This window comes from Lissotriton vulgaris, chromosome 4_1 (genome assembly GCF_964263255.1).
Source record: "Lissotriton vulgaris chromosome 4_1, aLisVul1.2, whole genome shotgun sequence".
In the NCBI taxonomy this organism is placed as follows: Eukaryota; Metazoa; Chordata; class Amphibia; order Caudata; family Salamandridae; genus Lissotriton; species Lissotriton vulgaris.
In genome coordinates, this window is record NC_141691.1 from 1,077,892,984 (window position 1) to 1,077,911,874 (window position 18,891).

At 50.6% G+C, this 18,891-nt stretch overlaps 1 protein-coding gene across 1 annotated transcript in view; it reads left to right on the forward strand.

Annotated features, from left to right (window-relative positions):
• Positions 1–18,891, forward strand: part of TRIO (trio Rho guanine nucleotide exchange factor) — a 5,246,815-nt gene that overhangs the window by 359,475 nt on the left and 4,868,449 nt on the right. Inside the window, exon 3 of the mRNA XM_086965300.1 lies at positions 726–840. Coding sequence (XP_086821426.1) covers positions 726–840 — 115 coding nt within the window. The remainder of the gene's footprint in view (positions 1–725; positions 841–18,891) is intronic.

Consider the following 18,891-nt stretch of genomic DNA (forward strand, 5'->3'; position numbering starts at 1 on the left):
ACAACACAGATAAGTAGGTATATGTAAGCATTAACGTAAAAACATTGTTAAACTATACAATATATATTTATATCCAGGAACATATTAAGAACATTTATTTCCAAAAATATACACGCAAAAATGGGGGTTCGAAAAATATAAAAAATGTAAGTAAAATTAAACTCTAAAATTATTACTTTAATAAAAGGATGAATATTGAGTGAAGAAATAATCAAAAACACGATATTATATATATATATATATATATATATATATATATATATATATATATATATATATATATATATGTGTAAAATAAATGCACACATAAAAACAAGCACAATTCAATTATCCATGGACTTTTCTCAGTCATGACCTTGGGTATTCGTGCCTACCTCAACTATTATTCTGTAGCCTAGGCAACCACTTTATTCGCTATTTATTAATTTAAAGAACAGTGGAAAGAGTTCAAGGAGTTATCTGCAGCTTATAGTCTCAAGCTGATTTTGAGAGCATCTTGTATCCAGCATCATGTTGCGTTAAATTTGTATTTCATGTTTTTAGTGAGAATTGATGTCCTGCTGCCTGCAAAAATTATTTTGTGAGCACGTTTTTGCTATGCGTTATGTTCCCTTAAATGTAGTATTGAAGGCAAGTCCAAATAGAAGTATTTGTTAGCATTCATCATTTGATTGTTCACTGTCCCCTGTGTCCCATGTGTTACATTAATATGTCATTTTTAATAGGTGGTAGAGATAAACGGGGAGGACCCGTCTTGACATTTCCAGCTCGCAGCAACCATGATAGAATACGACAAGAAGATCTCAGAAGATTAATGTCGTATCTTGCTTGTGTCCCCAGGTAAATAGTGTTTTTTTTGTTTGTATTTTCTTTTATTATCACCACACTAAGTGGCGTGCCCATTGCAGAAATGTATAAAAGTCACACTGATCATAAAGGATAGAGTGAATAAATGTAGATGACAGGATTTAACTTTTTGTTTTACATTTTGACGAGTATGTATAGTGTCACACTTTTTAAGGAATTGTTATGTTGCCTTCAGGAGTTTGGCCAAACTGCCAGGGTTTGCAAAGCCCTGTATGCCTCAGTATGATTAGGCTTATGCAAGTCCAAATATACTACTTGTCAAGGAAGGTGTAACAATATGATGGAAAGTGATACACTCTGTGGCTTGACTTGTGAAGAATGACGTGTAGAAAAGTGTGATTTTGAACATCCAGGCCCGCTCAGATTGTTCCTGAGGTGCACTTTACTCATTTGTAGCTATACTTGGCTATGTGTAGTTCATGCACTATAATCAGTCCCCAAAGCTGTTGCAGTTTCTTGTCCCCAGCTAAGTTTGTGATGCCTATTGGCTCTCGAAATAACTAGAGCTATGCAGTCCATATGGGGCAGCTCTGGGTTCCTTAACATATTCTATGGTGTGTTAATTATTGTTTGAAATACTTAATGGAACTTTATTAGAGAAGAGAATAATCTTGTGAAAGTGCTATTATTGCAAGAAACCCCTCAAAAAAGGAGACATAGTATAGGTACAAGTCTGGACACTCATAAGTGTAAAGATTTTTAACAGCAAAGCTTGTGGAGACGCCCAGATCAAGTAAAGTTATGTTATATGTTATAAAAAGACTTATATCGCACTCAAATACTCTTGAGTGTTCCTTCAAATAGAAAATGTTGGTCGTAGACATCTGCAAAAAAAATTACGCTTTTCAGCATTAATTGGTAAGTAACCTGAATCACTCAAATGAATATGAAAAAATATTACACAAACAGGAATGTCTTAATGTGAGATCAGGGATGGTTCACTCGCCTGGATTATGTCTGCCCACCCATTGCCTATCCTAGTGTTTTTTTAATCCCTGTTATGGTGACTACTGATGGACTTAAGATGTGTGCTTACTATCGGTCCTTCATAATAGGTAGGACATTTCCCTTTCCGCATAAAGTTTCAATTTGGTTAAACGGACCAGGATTAAGCGGAATCTTTCTTTACTAGTTTAAGAACAGCCAAACCAGTAAAAAACAGGAAACTACTCAGAACACAATGGGATAAAATTACAAATCATATGGCACAAAACAATCAATGAAATATTATGCACATACAAAGATCAGAACACTATCATGTGGCCCACATACTTTGCACTGCAGTCAAATGCTCTGCTCAACTCCAGTTTACTTTGGACTGCTCTTCCTCGGGTGCTGAAATTGGAGAATTTTTTTTTTATTGACCAACATAAACCCATAAATCACTAGGGACGTAGGTATTATTGCTAGTACAAAAACAGTGGTCCCTAATATGCCAATAAAGACAATTTTTGACACATCCAAATGGAATTTATTCATAAAATACAAAACAGGGAATGTATTACAAAGACACTTTGGGTGCCAGTCTTAAACATGATAGACAATTGTGATAAAGTGATCACAGTGAGTACCAAATATAAAATAACAGCACAGCCCCTTAATATGATAACAAATATTTGTAAGAGTCTGCACCACTGTCGACGTTTCCCTTCCGTTAGAGATACGGGATCCTCATCAAGACACTGAATGGTGGAGCTTTAGGGTAGAGCTGAAAATTGCAAGAAAAGAAGAAAGTAAAACAAGCATTTGCAATGCAATAGATCTCACATTTACGCAAGTTTGAGCTGCCGGCTTTGTAAATGGCAATGCCTTTAATTTATGTTTTGCTTTTTAAAAACCTTAGCAAAACACTTTGTCATTTATAATGCCAATAGCTTCAACTCAATTAAATGAGAGACCTATTGCATTGCAAATGCTTGTTTCATCCCAGCTACTTAGCGCTGCCCTGCATGGGAATTCCTACCTTGAGAATGACAATGCTGTCAAGAACTGGCCATTCCTTCCTGACTTCATTGACCTTGCATGGCCTCCACTTTTATTCTTACTTTATCAGTACCACAGAATCAGTACTTTGAGGTTATTTCTTGCCCAAATATTCTTCTGGGGGACAGTTCCATTGATTTACAACACAGTCAGTAAATCAAGGCCACAACACTGCAAGTCTTTGCTCATAGGCATGACCACTGGAATGACGTAATATCGTGGCTGCTGCTTTCTCAGAGTATTTGCATATTTTCCACACTTGCCGCATGATTCAGATCTTCTGTAACAGTTGCTAACACTGATTCTAAATCAGATGGATCAAAAGAGGCTTTAAAAAGTATCAGCCGTGGTCCCTCAGGGGGCCAGACTCTTTGCAAAGATTAACTGTCACCATTTTGTTGCTGATGGCTGTATTCGGGTGTTAGAGTGCTGCTAATGAGAAGAAACGTTTGCCCAGACAGTACTACTGTGTTGTAAAATGACAAAATATTGTGACAGAATGTCCAATATTACGCTGCGTCAGTGCACCTGTTCTGTGTCTGATTACGTTTGTACCGCTCCAGTCCCTGCAGCACCTGTTCTGACCTGGGTGTGATGCTCTACAACAGCTTTGCTGACCTGGTTCTCTGGCTCTACAGCAGCTCTGCTGACCTGGTTCTCTGGCTCTACAGCTGCTCTGCTGACCTGGTTCTCAGGGTTTAGAGGGCTCTGCTGACCTTTTTGCTGGCTCTACAGCAGCTCTGCTGACGTGGTTCTCTGGGTCCACAAAAGCTCTGCTGACTTGGTTCTCTGGCTCTACAATGGCCCTGCTGACCTGGTTCTAATGCTCTACAGCAGCTCTGCTGACATGGGTCTTAGGCCCTACAGCAGCTTGCTGACCTAGTTCTCTGGCTCTGCTGGCCTGGTTCTCTGGCTCTAGAGCAGATCTGCTGACCGGGTTACTGGGTCTAGAGTGGCTCTGCTGACCTGGTTCTCTGGCTCTACAGCAGCTCTGCTGACCTGGTTCTCTGGCTCTAGAGCGGCTCTGCTGACCTGGTTCTCTGGCTCTACAGCAGCTCTGCTGACCTGGTTCTCTGGCTCTAGAGCAGATCCGCTGACCTGGTTCTCTGGCTCTAGAGCAGATCCGCTGACCTGGTTCTCAGGGTATACAGCAGCTCTGCTGACCTGGTTCTCAGGCTCTGCAGCAGCTGGCAGACCTAGTTCTCTGGTTCTGCTGGCCTGGCTCTCTTGCTCTAGAGCGGCTCTGCTGACCTGGTTCTCTGGCTGTAGAGCAGCTCTGCTGACCTGCTTCTCTGGCTCTAGAGCAGCTCTACTGACTCAGTTCTCTTGCTCTAGAGCAGCTCTGTTGACCTGGTTCTCAGGCTCTAGAGCGACTCTGCTCACATTGTTCTCTGGCTATACAGCGGCTCTGCTGAGCTGGCTCTCTAGCTCTACAGCAGCTTTGCGGACCTGGTTCTCTGGCTCTACAGCAGCTCTGCTGACCTGGTTCCTGGCTCTAGAGCAGCTCTGCTGACCTGGTTCTCTGGCTTTACAGCAGCTCTGCTGACCTGGGTATCAGGCTCTACAATAGCTCTGCTGACCTGGGTCTCCGGCTCTACAACAGCTATGCTGACCTGGTTTTCTGGCTCTACCGCAGCTCTGCTGGCCTGGTTCTCTGGCTCTACAGCAGCTCTGCTGACCTGGTTCTCAGGCTCCACAACGGCTCTGCTGCTGACCTGGTTCTCAGGCCCTAGAGCAGCTTTGCTGACCTGGTTCTCTGGCTCTACAGCAGCTTGCTGACCTGGTTCTCAGGGTCTAAAGCGGTTCTGCTGACCTGGCTCTCTGGCTCTAGAGCAGCTCTGCTGACCCGGTTCTATGGCTCTACAGCAGCTCTGCTGACCTGGTTCTCTTCCTCTACAGCAAGACTGCTGACCTGCTTCTCTGGCTCTAGAGCAGCTCTACTGAATCAGTTCTCAGGCTCTAGAGCAGCTCTGCTGACCTGGCTCTCTGGTTCTAGAGCGGCTCTGCTCACATTGTTCTCTGGCTCTACAGCGGCTCTGCTGAGCTGGCTCTCTAGCTCTACAGCAGCTTTGCGGACCTGGTTCTCTGGCTCTACAGCAGCTCTGCTGACTTGATTCACTGGTTCTACAGCAGCTCTGCTGACCTGGTTCCTAGCTCTAGAGCAGCTCTGCTGACCTCGTTCTCTTGCTTTACAGCAGCTCTGCTGACCTGGGTCTCAGGCTCTACAACAGCTCTGCTGAAATGAAATGAAATGAAATTTAGGTCTTATATAGCGCATGGCTGCCCGTGAGCGTCCCAGCGCTGAAATTGCAGAACTTCTGAGGGTGAAGACGGGGAAAGGAAGGAAGTTATTGCGGGAAGAGATGAGTTTTTAGATGCTTACGGAATTTCAGAAGATTGGACTCAGAACGAAGGTGAAATGGCAAGGCATTCCAAGAGATGGCCACAGTAACCGAGAAACGGCGTCCTCCAGTTCGGGCTTTTCTAATTTTTTGGACTGTGGCCAGATGACCTTGAGCTGATCGTAGGGGCCTATTGGGTCTGTATGGAAAGATCATATCTTTTAGCATTGGAGGCCCTTGATTTTGCAAAGCTTTATGGGCCGTGCAAAGGGCCTTAAATTTGACCCTTTCGCGGATCGGCAGCCAATGTAGTGCCTTAAGGGCGGGTTTGGCTGAGACTCTGCGAGAGGTCCCAGTAAGAGTCCTAGCTGCGGCATTCTGTGTTCTTTGAAGAATGTTGATCGTGGATTCCGGGGCAGCAAGAAAGAGAGCATTGCAGTAATCTAGTCTTGATAGGACTAGACCTTGAACAAGCAATTTCTGGGAGGGTCCTGGAAGTAAAGGGAGGATCTTTCTGATGGAACGCAGTAGCCCCACACATGTGCCAGCTGTTTTTTTCGCTTGCGTTTTGAGGGATAGGTCCTGTTCGAGCCAGAAACCCCGACTTTTTAATTCAGTCTTGGGTTGAGGGAGGGGGCCTAAGCATGCTGGCCACATGGCAGATGGAAGAGAAGATATTTTGTTCCCAACAGCATGAGCTCAGTTTTCGAGCCATTGAGCTTAAGCCTTGAGGCGGACATCCAGGCATGAATACCCTCTAGACAATCATGAAGGTTTTTTACCTTATCCTCTTCCAGAGAAAATGAAACGATCATTTGGGTGTCGTCAGCGTATGTGACGGCTTTTATCCCAAAAGGGGAGACCACGTCATCCAGGGGGGCCATGTATGTGTTAAAAAGCGTAGGGCTCAATGAAGAGCCCTGGGGGACCCCACACTGGAGAGGGAGAATATCGGATCGCACATTCCCTTCGCAGACCTGAAATGTTCTGTCTTTTAGGAATGAAGAGAGCCAGCAGAGGGCTGTGCCCCTTACTCCCAGACTGAAGAGGCGCTTAATGAGGGTTTTGTGGTCCACCGTATCAAATGCAGCGCTTAGATCCAGGAGGATCAGTAACACTGATCCTCCCGAATCCAAGATGCATCTTGCCTCTTCAACTACCTTCAAAAGGGCTGTTTCCGTCCCTTGACCTGGACGGAAGCCTGTCTGTGTGGGACGAAGGAGATTGTTGGTTTCAAGGAAGGCAGACAATTGCTTGTTGACTACCTTCTCTGCAATCTTACTTAGTCCAGGAAGGAGTGAAATTGGGCGGAGGTTAGTCAGATCTGTAGGGTCCATACCCGGTTTTTTCTGAAGTGCCTTAACAATGGCATGTTTCCAATCAGGAGGGACCACTCCCTGGTTCAACGAGGCATTAATAAGATTGGTGGCCAGATGCGAGATGGTGGGTCCAACCTGTTTGAGAATGTGGATAGGAGCAGGATCGTTAGGGGAACCACTTTTCAAGTCTGAAAGAGTTTTTAAGAAATCGTCCTCAGAAAGTTGGCTGAAACTGTCTAATGTTGGACCACTGACAGAGACTAATGAAGCGGTCAGGGAGTTATCATCGTTTAAAGGAGGAAGTGACTGTAGGATCTTGATGATTTTATTTTGGAAAAAACAGGCTATTTGGTTGCATTTGTCAGTTGTGGGTTGTTGGTTTGGGAGGGTGTTCGGTATAGTTAGGAGCTCTTTAACTATTTTATAGGTCTCCCGAGAAGAATTAGAGGCAGCTTTGATTTTTTTATCAAAGAAGGAGGCTTGGGCTGCTTTTCGCGCCGCTTTATAAGTCCTCATCGCTGCTTTATATTCTTCCTTGGTGGTGGGGTCCCATGTTTTCCTCCATTTACGCTCATGGCTTTTACAGATTTTCTTAAGGTTCCTGAGTTCCTGTGAGAACCATGGTGATTTAAAAGTGGTACTTCTTTTCTTTAAGTCGATCTTCGGGGCGACTATATCCAAGGTGGAGGTGATCCAATTAGTGAAGTTATCGTTGGCTAGCACAGGATCAGGATCTGCTAAAGGGGTAGATCGTGTCAACTCCTGTGTCCAGTCTTCAAGAGGTATTTTGGACCATGGTCTGTCCCGTCCTCTAGGAGTTTGCAATTGGCCAGTGATTTTGCTAATTTGCCACATAAAAGGGATGAGGAAGTGATCAGACCAAGGGAGAGGGAGTGCAGGGCGAGCTTCAATTTTTGTGAGATTGGCAAATAAGGGATCCAGGAGGTGACCCTTGGTGTGGGTTGCCTCTGAGTTGATCAGATGAAGGTCGAGTACTTTTAATTCTGAGATAAGGTCCCCAGCAATTTTATTAGTACTGTCCTCAAAATGTAGGTTTAGATCGCCAAGCAGGATAAAATTGGGGGTCAAAGTACAAGAAGAAGTGGTGGTGTCCAGTAATGATCTTACAAAGTTACCTGTGGCCCCCGGCGGGCGGTAAATCAAAAGACCTGACAGGGATTTATTAGGGGTTAGTTGAAGTGAGAAGTGGGCACTTTCGCAGTCCTCAATCCCTCCTTCTTGTAGCCTACAAGTGATGGAATTCCTGTAAATAATCGCTAGTCCGCCTCCTATGCCTTTTATTCTATTTTGATGGTGTATGAGGTAATCCTTGGGTAACATACTCACAATATCAGCATCTGAATGAGGCGTTAGCCAGGTTTCCGTGAGGAAAAGAATATCTAATTGTAGGTCCAGAATAAGCGTTTTTATCTCTAACGCATGCTTGACAGCCGATCTACAATTCAATAATGCCAGACTGAAGCTGTTGGTTGTCTGGTTGGAGGATATCTCGGGAGCATCGTTGTGGAAGGTAATTAAAGGGATCGGGGTTGGGAGTGAATTTGCCGCGCAAAATTGTAACAGGTAGTCCCTTGTATGTCTAATACGATGCTCATGCAAGCTTCTGCTGACCTGGTTCTCTTCCTCTACAGTGGCTATGCTGACCTGGTTCTCCGGCTCTACAGCAGCTCTGCTGACCTGGGTCTCAGGCTCTACAGCAAGGCTGCTGACCTGGCTCTCTGGCTCTAGAGCGGCTCTGCTGACCTGGTTCTCAGGGTTTAGAGGGCTCTGCTGACCTTTTTGCTGGCTCTACAGCAGCTCTGCTGACGTGGTTCTCTGGGTCCACAAAAGCTCTGCTGACTTGGTTCTCTGGCTCTACAATGGCCCTGCTGACCTGGTTCTAATGCTCTACAGCAGCTCTGCTGACATGGGTCTTATGCCCTACAGCAGCTTGCTGACCTAGTTCTCTGGCTCTGCTGGCCTGGTTCTCTGGCTCTAGAGCAGATCTGCTGACCGGGTTACTGGGTCTAGAGTGGCTCTGCTGACCTGGTTCTCTGGCTCTACAGCAGCTCTGCTGACCTGGTTCTCTGGCTCTAGAGCGGCTCTGCTGACCTGGCTCTCTGGCTCTAGAGCGGCTCTGCTGACCTGGTTCTCTGGCTCTACAGCAGCTCTGCTGACCTGGTTCTCTGGCTCTGGAGCAGATCCGCTGACCTGGTTCTCTGGCTCTAGAGCAGATCCGCTGACCTGGTTCTCTGGCTCTAGAGCAGATCCGCTGACCTGGTTCTCAGGGTATACAGAAGCTCTGCTGACCTGGTTCTCGGGCTCTGCAGCAGCTGGCAGACCTAGTTCTCTGGTTCTGCTGGCCTGGCTCTCTTGCTCTAGAGCGGCTCTGCTGACCTGGTTCTCTGGCTGTAGAGCAGCTCTGCTGACCTGCTTCTCTGGCTCTAGAGCAGCTCTACTGACTCAGTTCTCTGGCTCTAGAGCAGCTCTGTTGACCTGGTTCTCAGGCTCTAGAGCGACTCTGCTCACATTGTTCTCTGGCTCTACAGCGGCTCTGCTGAGCTGGCTCTCTAGCTCTACAGCAGCTTTGCGGACCTGGTTCTCTGGCTCTACAGCAGCTCTGCTGACCTGGTTCCTGGCTCTAGAGCAGCTCTGCTGACCTGGTTCTCTGGCTTTACAGCAGCTCTGCTGACCTGGGTATCAGGCTCTACAACAGCTCTGCTGACCTGGGTATCAGGCTCTACAACAGCTCTGCTGACCTGGGTCTCCGGCTCTACAACAGCTATGCTGACCTGGTTTTCTGGCTCTACCGCAGCTCTGCTGGCCTGGTTCTCTGGCTCTACAGCAGCTCTGCTGACCTGGTTCTCAGGCTCCACAACGGCTCTGCTGCTGACCTGGTTCTCAGGCCCTAGAGCAGCTTTGCTGACCTGGTTCTCTGGCTCTACAGCAGCTTGCTGACCTGGTTCTCAGGGTCTAAAGCGGTTCTGCTGACCTGGCTCTCTGGCTCTAGAACAGCTCTACTGAATCAGTTCTCAGGCTCTAGAGCAGCTCTGCTGACCTGGCTCTCTGGTTCTAGAGCGGCTCTGCTCACATTGTTCTCTGGCTCTACAGCGGCTCTGCTGAGCTGGCTCTCTAGCTCTACAGCAGCTTTGCGGACCTGGTTCTCTGGCTCTACAGCAGCGCTGCTGACTTGGTTCACTGGTTCTACAGCAGCTCTGCTGACCTGGTTCCTAGCTCTAGAGCAGCTCTGCTGACCTCGTTCTCTGGCTTTACAGCAGCTCTGCTGACCTGGGTCTCAGGCTCTACAACAGCTCTGCTGACCTGGTTCTCTTCCTCTACAGTGGCTATGCTGACCTGGTTCTCCGGCTCTACAGCAGCTCTACTGACCTGGGTCTCAGGCTCTACAGCAAGGCTGCTGACCTGGCTCTCTGGCTCTAGAGCGGCTCTGCTGACCTGGCTCTCTGGCTCTAGAGCGGCTCTGCTGACCTGGCTCTCTGGCTCTAGAGCGGCTCTGCTGACCTGGTTCTCTGGCTCTACAGCAGCTCTGCTGACCTGGTTCTCTGGCTCTACAGCAGCTCTGCTGACCTGGTTCTCTGGCTCTACAGCAGCTCTGCTGACCTGGTTGTCAGGGTATACAGCAGCTCTGCTGACCTGGTTCTCAGGCTCTACAGCAGCTGGCAGACCTAGTTCTCTGGTTCTGCTGGCCTGGCTCTCTGGCTCCAGAGCGGCTCTGCTGACCTGGTTCTCTGGCTGTAGAGCAGCTCTGCTGACCTGCTTCTCTGGCTCTAGAGCAGCTCTGCTGACCTGCTTCTCTGGCTCTAGAGCAGCTCTACTGACTCAGTTCTCTGGCTCTAGAGCAGCTCTGTTGTTGACCTGGTTCTCAGGCTCTAGAGCGACTCTGCTCACATTGTTCTCTGGCTCTACAGCGGCTCTGCTGAGCTGGCTCTCTAGCTCTACAGCAGCTTTGCGGACCTGGTTCTCTGGCTCTACAGCAGCTCTGCTGACTTGGTTCACTGGTTCTACAGCAGCTCTGCTGACCTCGTTCTCTGGCTTTACAGCAGCTCTGCTGACCTGGGTCTCAGGCTCTACAACAGCTCTGCTGAGCTGGGTCTCAGGCTCTACAACAGCTCTGCTGACCTGGTTTTCTGGCTCTACCGCAGCTCTACTGGCCTGGTTCTCTGTCTCTACAGCAGCTCTGCTGACCTGGTTCTCAGACTCCACAATGGCTCTGCTGCTGACCTGGTTCTCAAGCTCTAGAGCGGCTTTGCTGACATGGTTCTCTGGCTCTACAGCAGCTTGCTGACCTGGTTCTCAGGGTCTAAAGCGGCTCTGCTGACCCGGTTCTCTGGCTCTAGAGTGGCTCTGCTGACCTGCTTCTATGGCTCTACAGTAGCTCTGCTGACCTGGTTCTCTGGTTCTACAGAAGCTCTGCTGACCTGGGTCTCATGCTCTACAACAACTCTGCTGACCTGGTTATCTGGCTCTACAATGGCTCTACTGACCTGGTTCTGTGGCTCTACAGCAGCTTGCTGGCCTGCTTCACAGGCTCTACAGCAGCTCTGCTGACCTGGTTCTCTGGCTCTAGAGTAGCTCCGCTGACCTGGTTCTATGGTGCTACAGCAGCTCTGCTCACCAGGTTCTCTGACTCTAGTGCGCCTCTGCTGACCTGGTTCTCTGGCTCTACAGCAGCTCTGCTGACCTGGGTCTCAGGCTCTACAGCAAGACTGCTGACCTGGTTCTCTGGCACTAGGGCGGATCTGCTGACCTGGTTATCTAGCTCTGACGGCCTGGTTCTCTGGCTTTACAACATCTCTGCTGACCTGGTTCTCTGGCTATACAGCAGCTTGCTGAGCTGGTTCTCTGGTTCTATAGCTAGAACAGCTCTGCTGACCTGTTCTCTGGCACTAGAGCGACTCGGCTGACCCGGTGCTCTGGCTCTAGAGTGGCTCTGCTGACCTGGGTCTATGGCTCTGCAGCAGCTCTGCAGACCTGGTTCTCTGGCTCTAAGGTGGCTCTGCTGACCTGGTTCTCTGGCTCTACCGTGGCTCTGCTAATCTGGTTCTCTGGCTTTAGAGCAGCTCTGCTGACCTGGTTCTCTGGCTCTAGAGCAGCTCTGCTGACCTGATTCTCAGGCTTTACAATACATCTGCTTTCCTGGTTCTCTGGCACTAAGGCGGATCTGCTGACCTGGTTCTCTGGCTCTGAAGGCCTGGTTCTCTGGCTGTAAAACATCTCTTCTGACCTGGGTCTCAGACTCTACAACGGTTCTGCTGACCTGGGTCTCTGGCTCTACAGCAGCTCTCCCAACCTGGTTCTCTGGGTCTAGAGCAGCTCTGCTGACCTTTTTTTCTTTTTCTGGCTCTACAACAGCTCTGCTGACCTGGTTCTCAGGCTCTACAGCAGCTCTGCTGACATGGTTCTCAGGCTCTACAGCAGCTTTGCTGACATGGTTCTCAAGCTCTACAGCAAGATTGCTGACTTGGTTCTCTGGCTCTACAGCGGCTCTGCTGACCTGGTTCTCTGCCTCTACCACAGCTCTGCTGTTCTGGTTCTCTGGCTCTAGAGCAGCTCTGCTGACCTGGTTCTCTGGATTTACAATAGTTCTGCTGTCCTGGTTCTCTGGCACTAGGGGGGATCTGCTGACCTGGTTCTCTGGCTCTGACGTCCTGCTTCTCTGGCTGTAAAACATCTCTGCTGACCTGGTTCTCTGGCTATACAGCAGCTTGCTGAGCTGGTTCTAGAGCAGCTCTGCTGACCTTTTTTTCTTTTTCTGGCTCTACAGCAGCTCTGCTGACCTGGTTCTCAGGCTCTACAGCAGCTTTGCTGACATGGTTCTCAGGCTCTACAGCAGCTTGCTGACCTAGTTCTCTGGCTCTGCTGACCTGGTTTTCTGGCTCCAGAGCAGCTCTGCTGACCTGGTTCGCTGGCTCTAGAGCAGCTCTGCTGACCTGGTTCTCTGGCTCTAGAGCGCCTCTGCTGACCTGGTTCTCTGGCTCTACCGCAGCTCTGCTGTTCTGCTTCTCTGGCTCTAGAGCAGCTCTGCTGACCTGGGTCTCAGGCTCTACAGCAGCTCTGCTGACCTGGGTCTCAGGCTCTACATAAGCTCTGCTGACCTGGCTCTCAGGCTCTACAGCAAGATTGCTGACTTGGTTCTCTGGCTCTACAGCGGCTCTGCTGACCTGGTTCTCTGCCTCTACCACAGCTCTGCTGTTCTGGTTCTCTGGCTGTGGAGCAGCTCTGCTGGCCTGGTTCTCTGGCTTTACAATAGTTCTGCTGTCCTGGTTCTCTGGCACTAGGGGGGATCTGCTGACCTGGTTCTCTGGCTCTGACGGCCTGCTTCTCTGGCTGTAAAACATCTCTGCTGACCTGGTTCTCTGGCTATACAGCAGCTTGCTGAGCTGGTTCTAGAGCAGCTCTGCTAGCATGGTTCACTGGCTCTAAAGCGGCTCTGCTGACCCGATTCTCTTGCTCTAGAGAGGCTCTGATGACCTGGTTCAATGGCTTTACAGTAGCTCTGCTGACCTGGTTCAATGGCTACAGTAGCTCTGCTGTCCTGGTTCTCTGGCACTAGGGGGATCTGCTGGCCTGGTTCTCTGGCTACACAGCAGCTCTGTTGACCTGGGTCTCAGACTCTACAACGGTTCTGCTGACCTGGGTCTCTGGCTCTACAGCAGCTCTGCCAACCTGGTTCTTTGGCTCTGCAGTAGCTGTGCTGACCTGGTTCACTGGGTCTAGAGCAGCTCTGCTGACCTTTTTTTCTTTTTCTGGCTCTACAGCAGCTCTGCTGACCTGGTTCTCAGGCTCTACAGCAGCTCTGCTGACCTGGTTCGCAGGCTCTACAGCAGCTCTGCTGACATGGTTCTCAGGCTCTACAGCAGCTTTGCTGACATGGTTCTCAGGCTCTACAGCAGCTTACTGGCCTAGTTCTCTGGCTCTGCTGGCCTGGTTCTCTGGCTCTAGAGCAGCTCTGCTGACCTGGTTCTCTGGCTCTAGAGCAGCTCTGCTGACCTGGTTCTCTGGCTCTAGAGTGGCTCCGCTGATCTGGTCTCTGGCTCTAGAGTGGGTCTGCTGACCTGGTTGTATGGCTTTAGAGCAGCTCTGCTGACCTGGTTCACTGGCTCTAGAGCAGCTCTGCTGACCTGATTCTCAGGCTTTACAATACCTCTGCGGTCCTGGTTCTCTGGCACTAGGGCGGATCTGCTGACCTGGTTCTCTGGCTCTGAAGGCCTGGTTCTCTGGCTGTAAAACATCTCTGCTGACCTGGTTCTCTGTCTATACAGCAGCTCTGCTGACCTGGGTCTCAGACTCTACAACGGTTCTGCTGACCTGGTTCTCTCGCTCTACAGCAGCTCTGCTTGCCTGGTTCTCTGGCTCTACAGCAGCTCTGCTGACCTGGTTCTCTGGCTCTACAGCAGCTCTGCTGACCTGGTTCTCTGGCTCTACAGCAGCTCTGCTGACCTGGTTCTCAGGGTATACAGCAGCTCTGCTGACCTGGTTCTCAGGCTCTACAGCAGCTGGCAGACCTAGTTCTCTGGTTCTGCTGGCCTAGCTCTCTGGCTCTAGAGCGGCTCTGCTGACCTGGTTCTCTGGCTGTAGAGCAGCTCTGCTGACCTGCTTCTCTGGCTCTGGAGCAGCTCTGCTGACTCAGTTCTCTGGCTCTAGAGCAGCTCTGTTGGCCTGGTTCTCAGGCTCTAGAGCAACTCTGCTCACATTGTTCTCTGGCTCTACAGCGGCTCTGCTGAGCTGGCTCTCTAGCTCTACAGCAGCTTTGCGGACCTGGTTCTCTGGCTCTACAGCAGCTCTGCTGACTTGGTTCACTGGTTCTACAGCAGCTCTGCTGACCTGGTTCCTGGCTCTAGAGCAGCTCTGCTGACCTCGTTCTCTGGCTCTACAGCAGCTCTGCTGACCTGGTTCTCAGGCTCCACAACGGCTCTGCTGCTGACCTGGTTCTCAAGCTCTAGAGCGGCTTTGCTGACATGGTTCTCTGGCTCTACAGCAGCTTGCTGACCTGGTTCTCAGGGTCTAAAGCGGCTCTGCTGACCTGGCTCTCTGGCTCTAGAGCGGCTCTGCTGACCCGGTTCTCTGGCTCTAGAGTGGCTCTGCTGACCTGGTTCTATGGCTCTACAGCAGCTCTGCTGACCTGGTTCTCTTCCTCTACAGTGGCTATGCTGACCTGGTTCTCCGGCTCTACAGCAGCTCTGCTGATCTGGGTCTCAGGCTCTACAGCAAGGCTGCTGACCTGATTATCTGGCTCTATGGCAGCTCTGCTGACCTGGTTCTCTGGCTCTAGAGCAGCTCTGCTGACCTGGTTCTCTGGCTCTAGAGTAGCTCTGCTGACCTGGTTCTATGGCGCTACAGCAGCTCTGCTCACCAGGTTCTCTGACTCTAGTGCGCCTCTGCTGACCTGGTTCTCTGGCTCTACAGCAGCTCTGCTGACCTGGGTCTCAGGCTCTACAGCAAGACTGCTGACCTGGTTCTCTGGCACTAGGGCGGATCTGCTGACCCGGTTCTCTAGCTCTGACGGCCTGGTTCTCTGGCTTTACAACATCTCTGCTGACCTGGTTCTCTGGCTATACAGAAGCTTGCTGAGCTGGTTCTCTAGTTCTATAGCTAGAACAGCTCTGCTGACCTGTTCTCTGGCACTAGAGCGACTCGGCTGACCCGGTGCTCTGGCTCTAGAGTGGCTCTGCTGACCTGGGTCTATGGCTCTGCAGCAGCTCTGCTGGCCTGGTTCTCTGGCTCTACAACGGTTCTGCTGACCTTGGTCTCTGGCTCTACAGCAGCTCTCCCAACCTGGTTCTCTGGGTCCAGAGCAGCTCTGCTGTTTTTTTTTCTTTTTCTGTCTCTACAACAGCTCTGCTGACCTGGTTCTCAGGCTCTACGGCAGCTCTGCCGACATGGTTCTCAGGCTCTACAGCAGCTTTGCTGACATGGTTCTCAGGCTCTACAGCAGCTTGCTGACCTAGTTCTCTGGCTCTGCTGACCTGGTTCTCTGGCTCTAGAGCGGCTCTGCTGACCTGGTTCGCTGGCTCTAGAGCAGCTCTGCTGACCTGGTTCTCTGGCTCTAGAGCGCCTCTGCTGACCTGGTTCTCTGGCTCTACCGCGGCTCTGCTGTTCTGGTTCTCTGGCTCTACAGCAGCTCTGCTGACCTGGGTCTCAGGCTCTACAGCAGCTCTGCTGACCTGGGTCTCAGGCTCTACAGAAGCTCTGCTGACCTGGCTCTCAGGCTCTACAGCAAGATTGCTGACTTGGTTCTCTGGCTCTACAGCGGCTCTGCTGACCTGGTTCTCTGCCTCTACCACAGCTCTGCTGTTCTGGTTCTCTGGCTCTAGAGCAGCTCTGCTGACCTGGTTCTCTGGCTTTACAATAGTTCTGATGTCCTGGTTCTCTGGCACTAGGGGGGATCTGCTGACCTGGTTCTCTGGCTCTGATGGCCTGCTACTCTGGCTGTAAAACATCTTTGCTTACCTGGTTCTCTGGCTATACAGCAGCTTGCTGAGCTGGTTCTAGAGCAGCTCTGCTAGCATGGTTCACTGGCTCTAAAGCGGCTCTGCTGACCCGATTCTCTTGCTCTAGAGCGGCTCTGATGACCTGGTTCTCTGGCTCTAGAGCAGCTCTGCTGACCTGGTTCAATGGCTTTACAGTAGCTCTGCTGACCTGGTTAATGGCTACAGTGGCTCTGCTGTCCTGGTTCTCTGGCACTAGGGGGATCTGCTGACCTGGTTCTCTGGCTCGGACAGCCTGGTTCTCTGGCTACACAGCAGCTCTGCTGACCTAGGTCTCAGACTCTACAACGGTTCTGCTGACCTGGGTCTCTGGCTCTACAGCAGCTCTGCCAACCTGGTTCTCTGGCTCTGCAGCAGCTGTGCTGACCTGGTTCTCTGGGTCTAGAGCACCTCTGCTGACCTTTTTTTCTTTTTCTGGCTCTACAGCAGCTCTGCTGACCTGGTTCTCAGGCTCTACAGCAGCTCTGCTGACCTGGTTTGCAGGCTCTACAGCAGCTCTGCTGACCTGGTTCGCAGGCTCTACAGCAGTGTAGAAAAAGATAGGGCTAGGACCTTTCTCAAGATTTGCCCGGCGCTAACCGCCCTTGTACCATTCAAGTTTACCAAGCAATGAGGCAGGCGCCGGAGACCAGAAGGCAGGAAACAGAAGTTTTATTCCGACGGAGCAGAACACATCAGATCAGACAACAAGGTATCGTCTCGAGGTGCTCTAACAGCCACTCAGAGGCCTGGCCTCTTATACACTGGTTTATGGCATGTGACCTTCTTTTAATACAATCACAACTTTGTAAGGCATGGGAAAAGACATCCCCGTAATCCTCGTGTTAATCCCACCCCCATATACATTCACAATGGAGGTCCTCAACCTGCTGATAAGAGAGAGAGTCATCACGCAGCTGAGTGTTTCGTCGAGTCTTAGGATGTGTGCGCCTGATTATGTCACAGGGGGGTGGGGAGCCCTGGATCAATAGAGGGTCCTTTGAAGGAGAGCGACCTCGTGCAATAAGGGGCAGTAAATGATATCTCCCGGCTTAGGCAGTGGCCTCGGACCTGTGTGGACAGTCGGACACGGGGTGAGGGGTCATCAATGGAGTGGTATTCATGCCGCATGAACAATCCAGCACAGAGGGGAGGTTTATCAACAGAGGGGCATTCATGGGAGGAGAGGAGGTGTTGGTCAGGCGCTGGCGTGACTCCCAAGGACAGGGTCATGCAGAAGGGTCATGCTCATAAAGAGGAGGGAGGGGGAGCCAGGGTGCGCGGAGGATGCTTGCTGGGTCACAGGGGCGCGCTGGCGATCGATCGTGGGCAGGGAGACCATGATATCTAAAATGGCTGCCATGCACGTAGCGCATAGGTGACAAGCTGGCGCAGATGATGTTCAGATCGTAAACTAAAATTCCACAGTCCTCCCTTTTAACATATCTCGCCAACTTGTCAGTTCGGATTTATCCCCATAAGACCACGTATCTCTACTTCATAGAGGGGGCTCATGTGCTCATTTCGGAAGTCCAAAGTCTTTGGGCACATACAGTGAGAAACAAGGCCGAACAAGGGTGGCAGACATTGGATACCTAGGCAACACCCACATAATATCACAACAGGTACCAGCACGAAGGAAAACAGCTTCCACCCCCACTGTTTCAAAGTGTCCCAAAACCAGCTCCCAAGCGACCATCCTTCCTGTTCTTGGTGAACCTCTGAGGACAGTCTGTGGAGGTGTTCAATGGCTTTGTAGACTGAAGGCGAGTTGTCAGGCACGTAGGTGCAGCAGCTGGATCCGATGATGCGGCATGCTCCTCCTCGGTCGGCCAGGACCACGTCTAAGACAAGACGATTTTGGAGGGTCACGAGGCGGACCGCCTGAAGCTCCGCAGTGTTGTTGGCGAGGATGCCAGCCGTGATGTTGATCGTTGTTTCTACTGCCTGGGTCAGGTGTCGGATAGCACGGCTGTTTGCCATTGGGCCCCACAGAGGAACAAGTCCCTTTGCTGCATCCAGGAACTGTGCTCCAGTGGAGTCGGCTTGCCCAAGGTCGTCTGCACGCCTCTGCCGGTGGTGGTTGGCAGGGGCTACGTATGTGGGTGGAAGAACGAAGGCAATATAACAGGTGCCCTTCCAGCCTTTCGGGAGCCAGGTGTAAGCCTTGGTGCCACACACAAAGTACATGTTTGGAGAACCAACAAAGGAAGGAGGGTCAGCTGAGTCCAATGTTCTGGTGATTCGGCAGGCGCTGTGACCCACCAGCTGCGTTCCATGGCCTTCGAGACACACAAGACCTGTGACATTGATAACGGACAGGGCCACAGTTAGAGCGGCAGTAGTTTGTTTTTGCAGATGAGTGAAGGTGGTTCTGGCTGGATTGTGGAGCACCTGTACTTCGACTCGTTCTTTGGCTGGAATGTCTTTGATGAAGGTGGCGCCTGCGAGCGCAGGACACAGGGCGGCTGGGGTTTTTCCTGTTTTGTTCAGCCAAAACCCAGAGTAGAAGTGTGACACTGTCCGGCTGGAGGTGGCGTTGTCCCTGTGGCTCTCTTGCATGAGGATCAACCAGGCGAGGCAAGAGCCGTGAACTGAGAAGGGTGAAGGGATGAAGGGGATGGAGTGTCCAGTGGCATGCGGGAGCAACCCACAGATCCAACAGTTCGTAGCATTTGCAGCAAGGTTATGTTGGTGCAACAGTTGCACAAAGGAATTGTTCCAGAATTCCCTGCGCCTTTCCCGGAGCTGAGGCGACAGAGAGATTAGGTGATGCTCTTTCAGAGGTGTTGGCTGTGCAGTAGGTAGCAATGTCTCATGAGCCGGTGTGCTCTCTTCCAGAATCCAGAAGGAGGTCATGAGAAGGAGGCAGAAGAGGAAGACAATGAAGAGTGC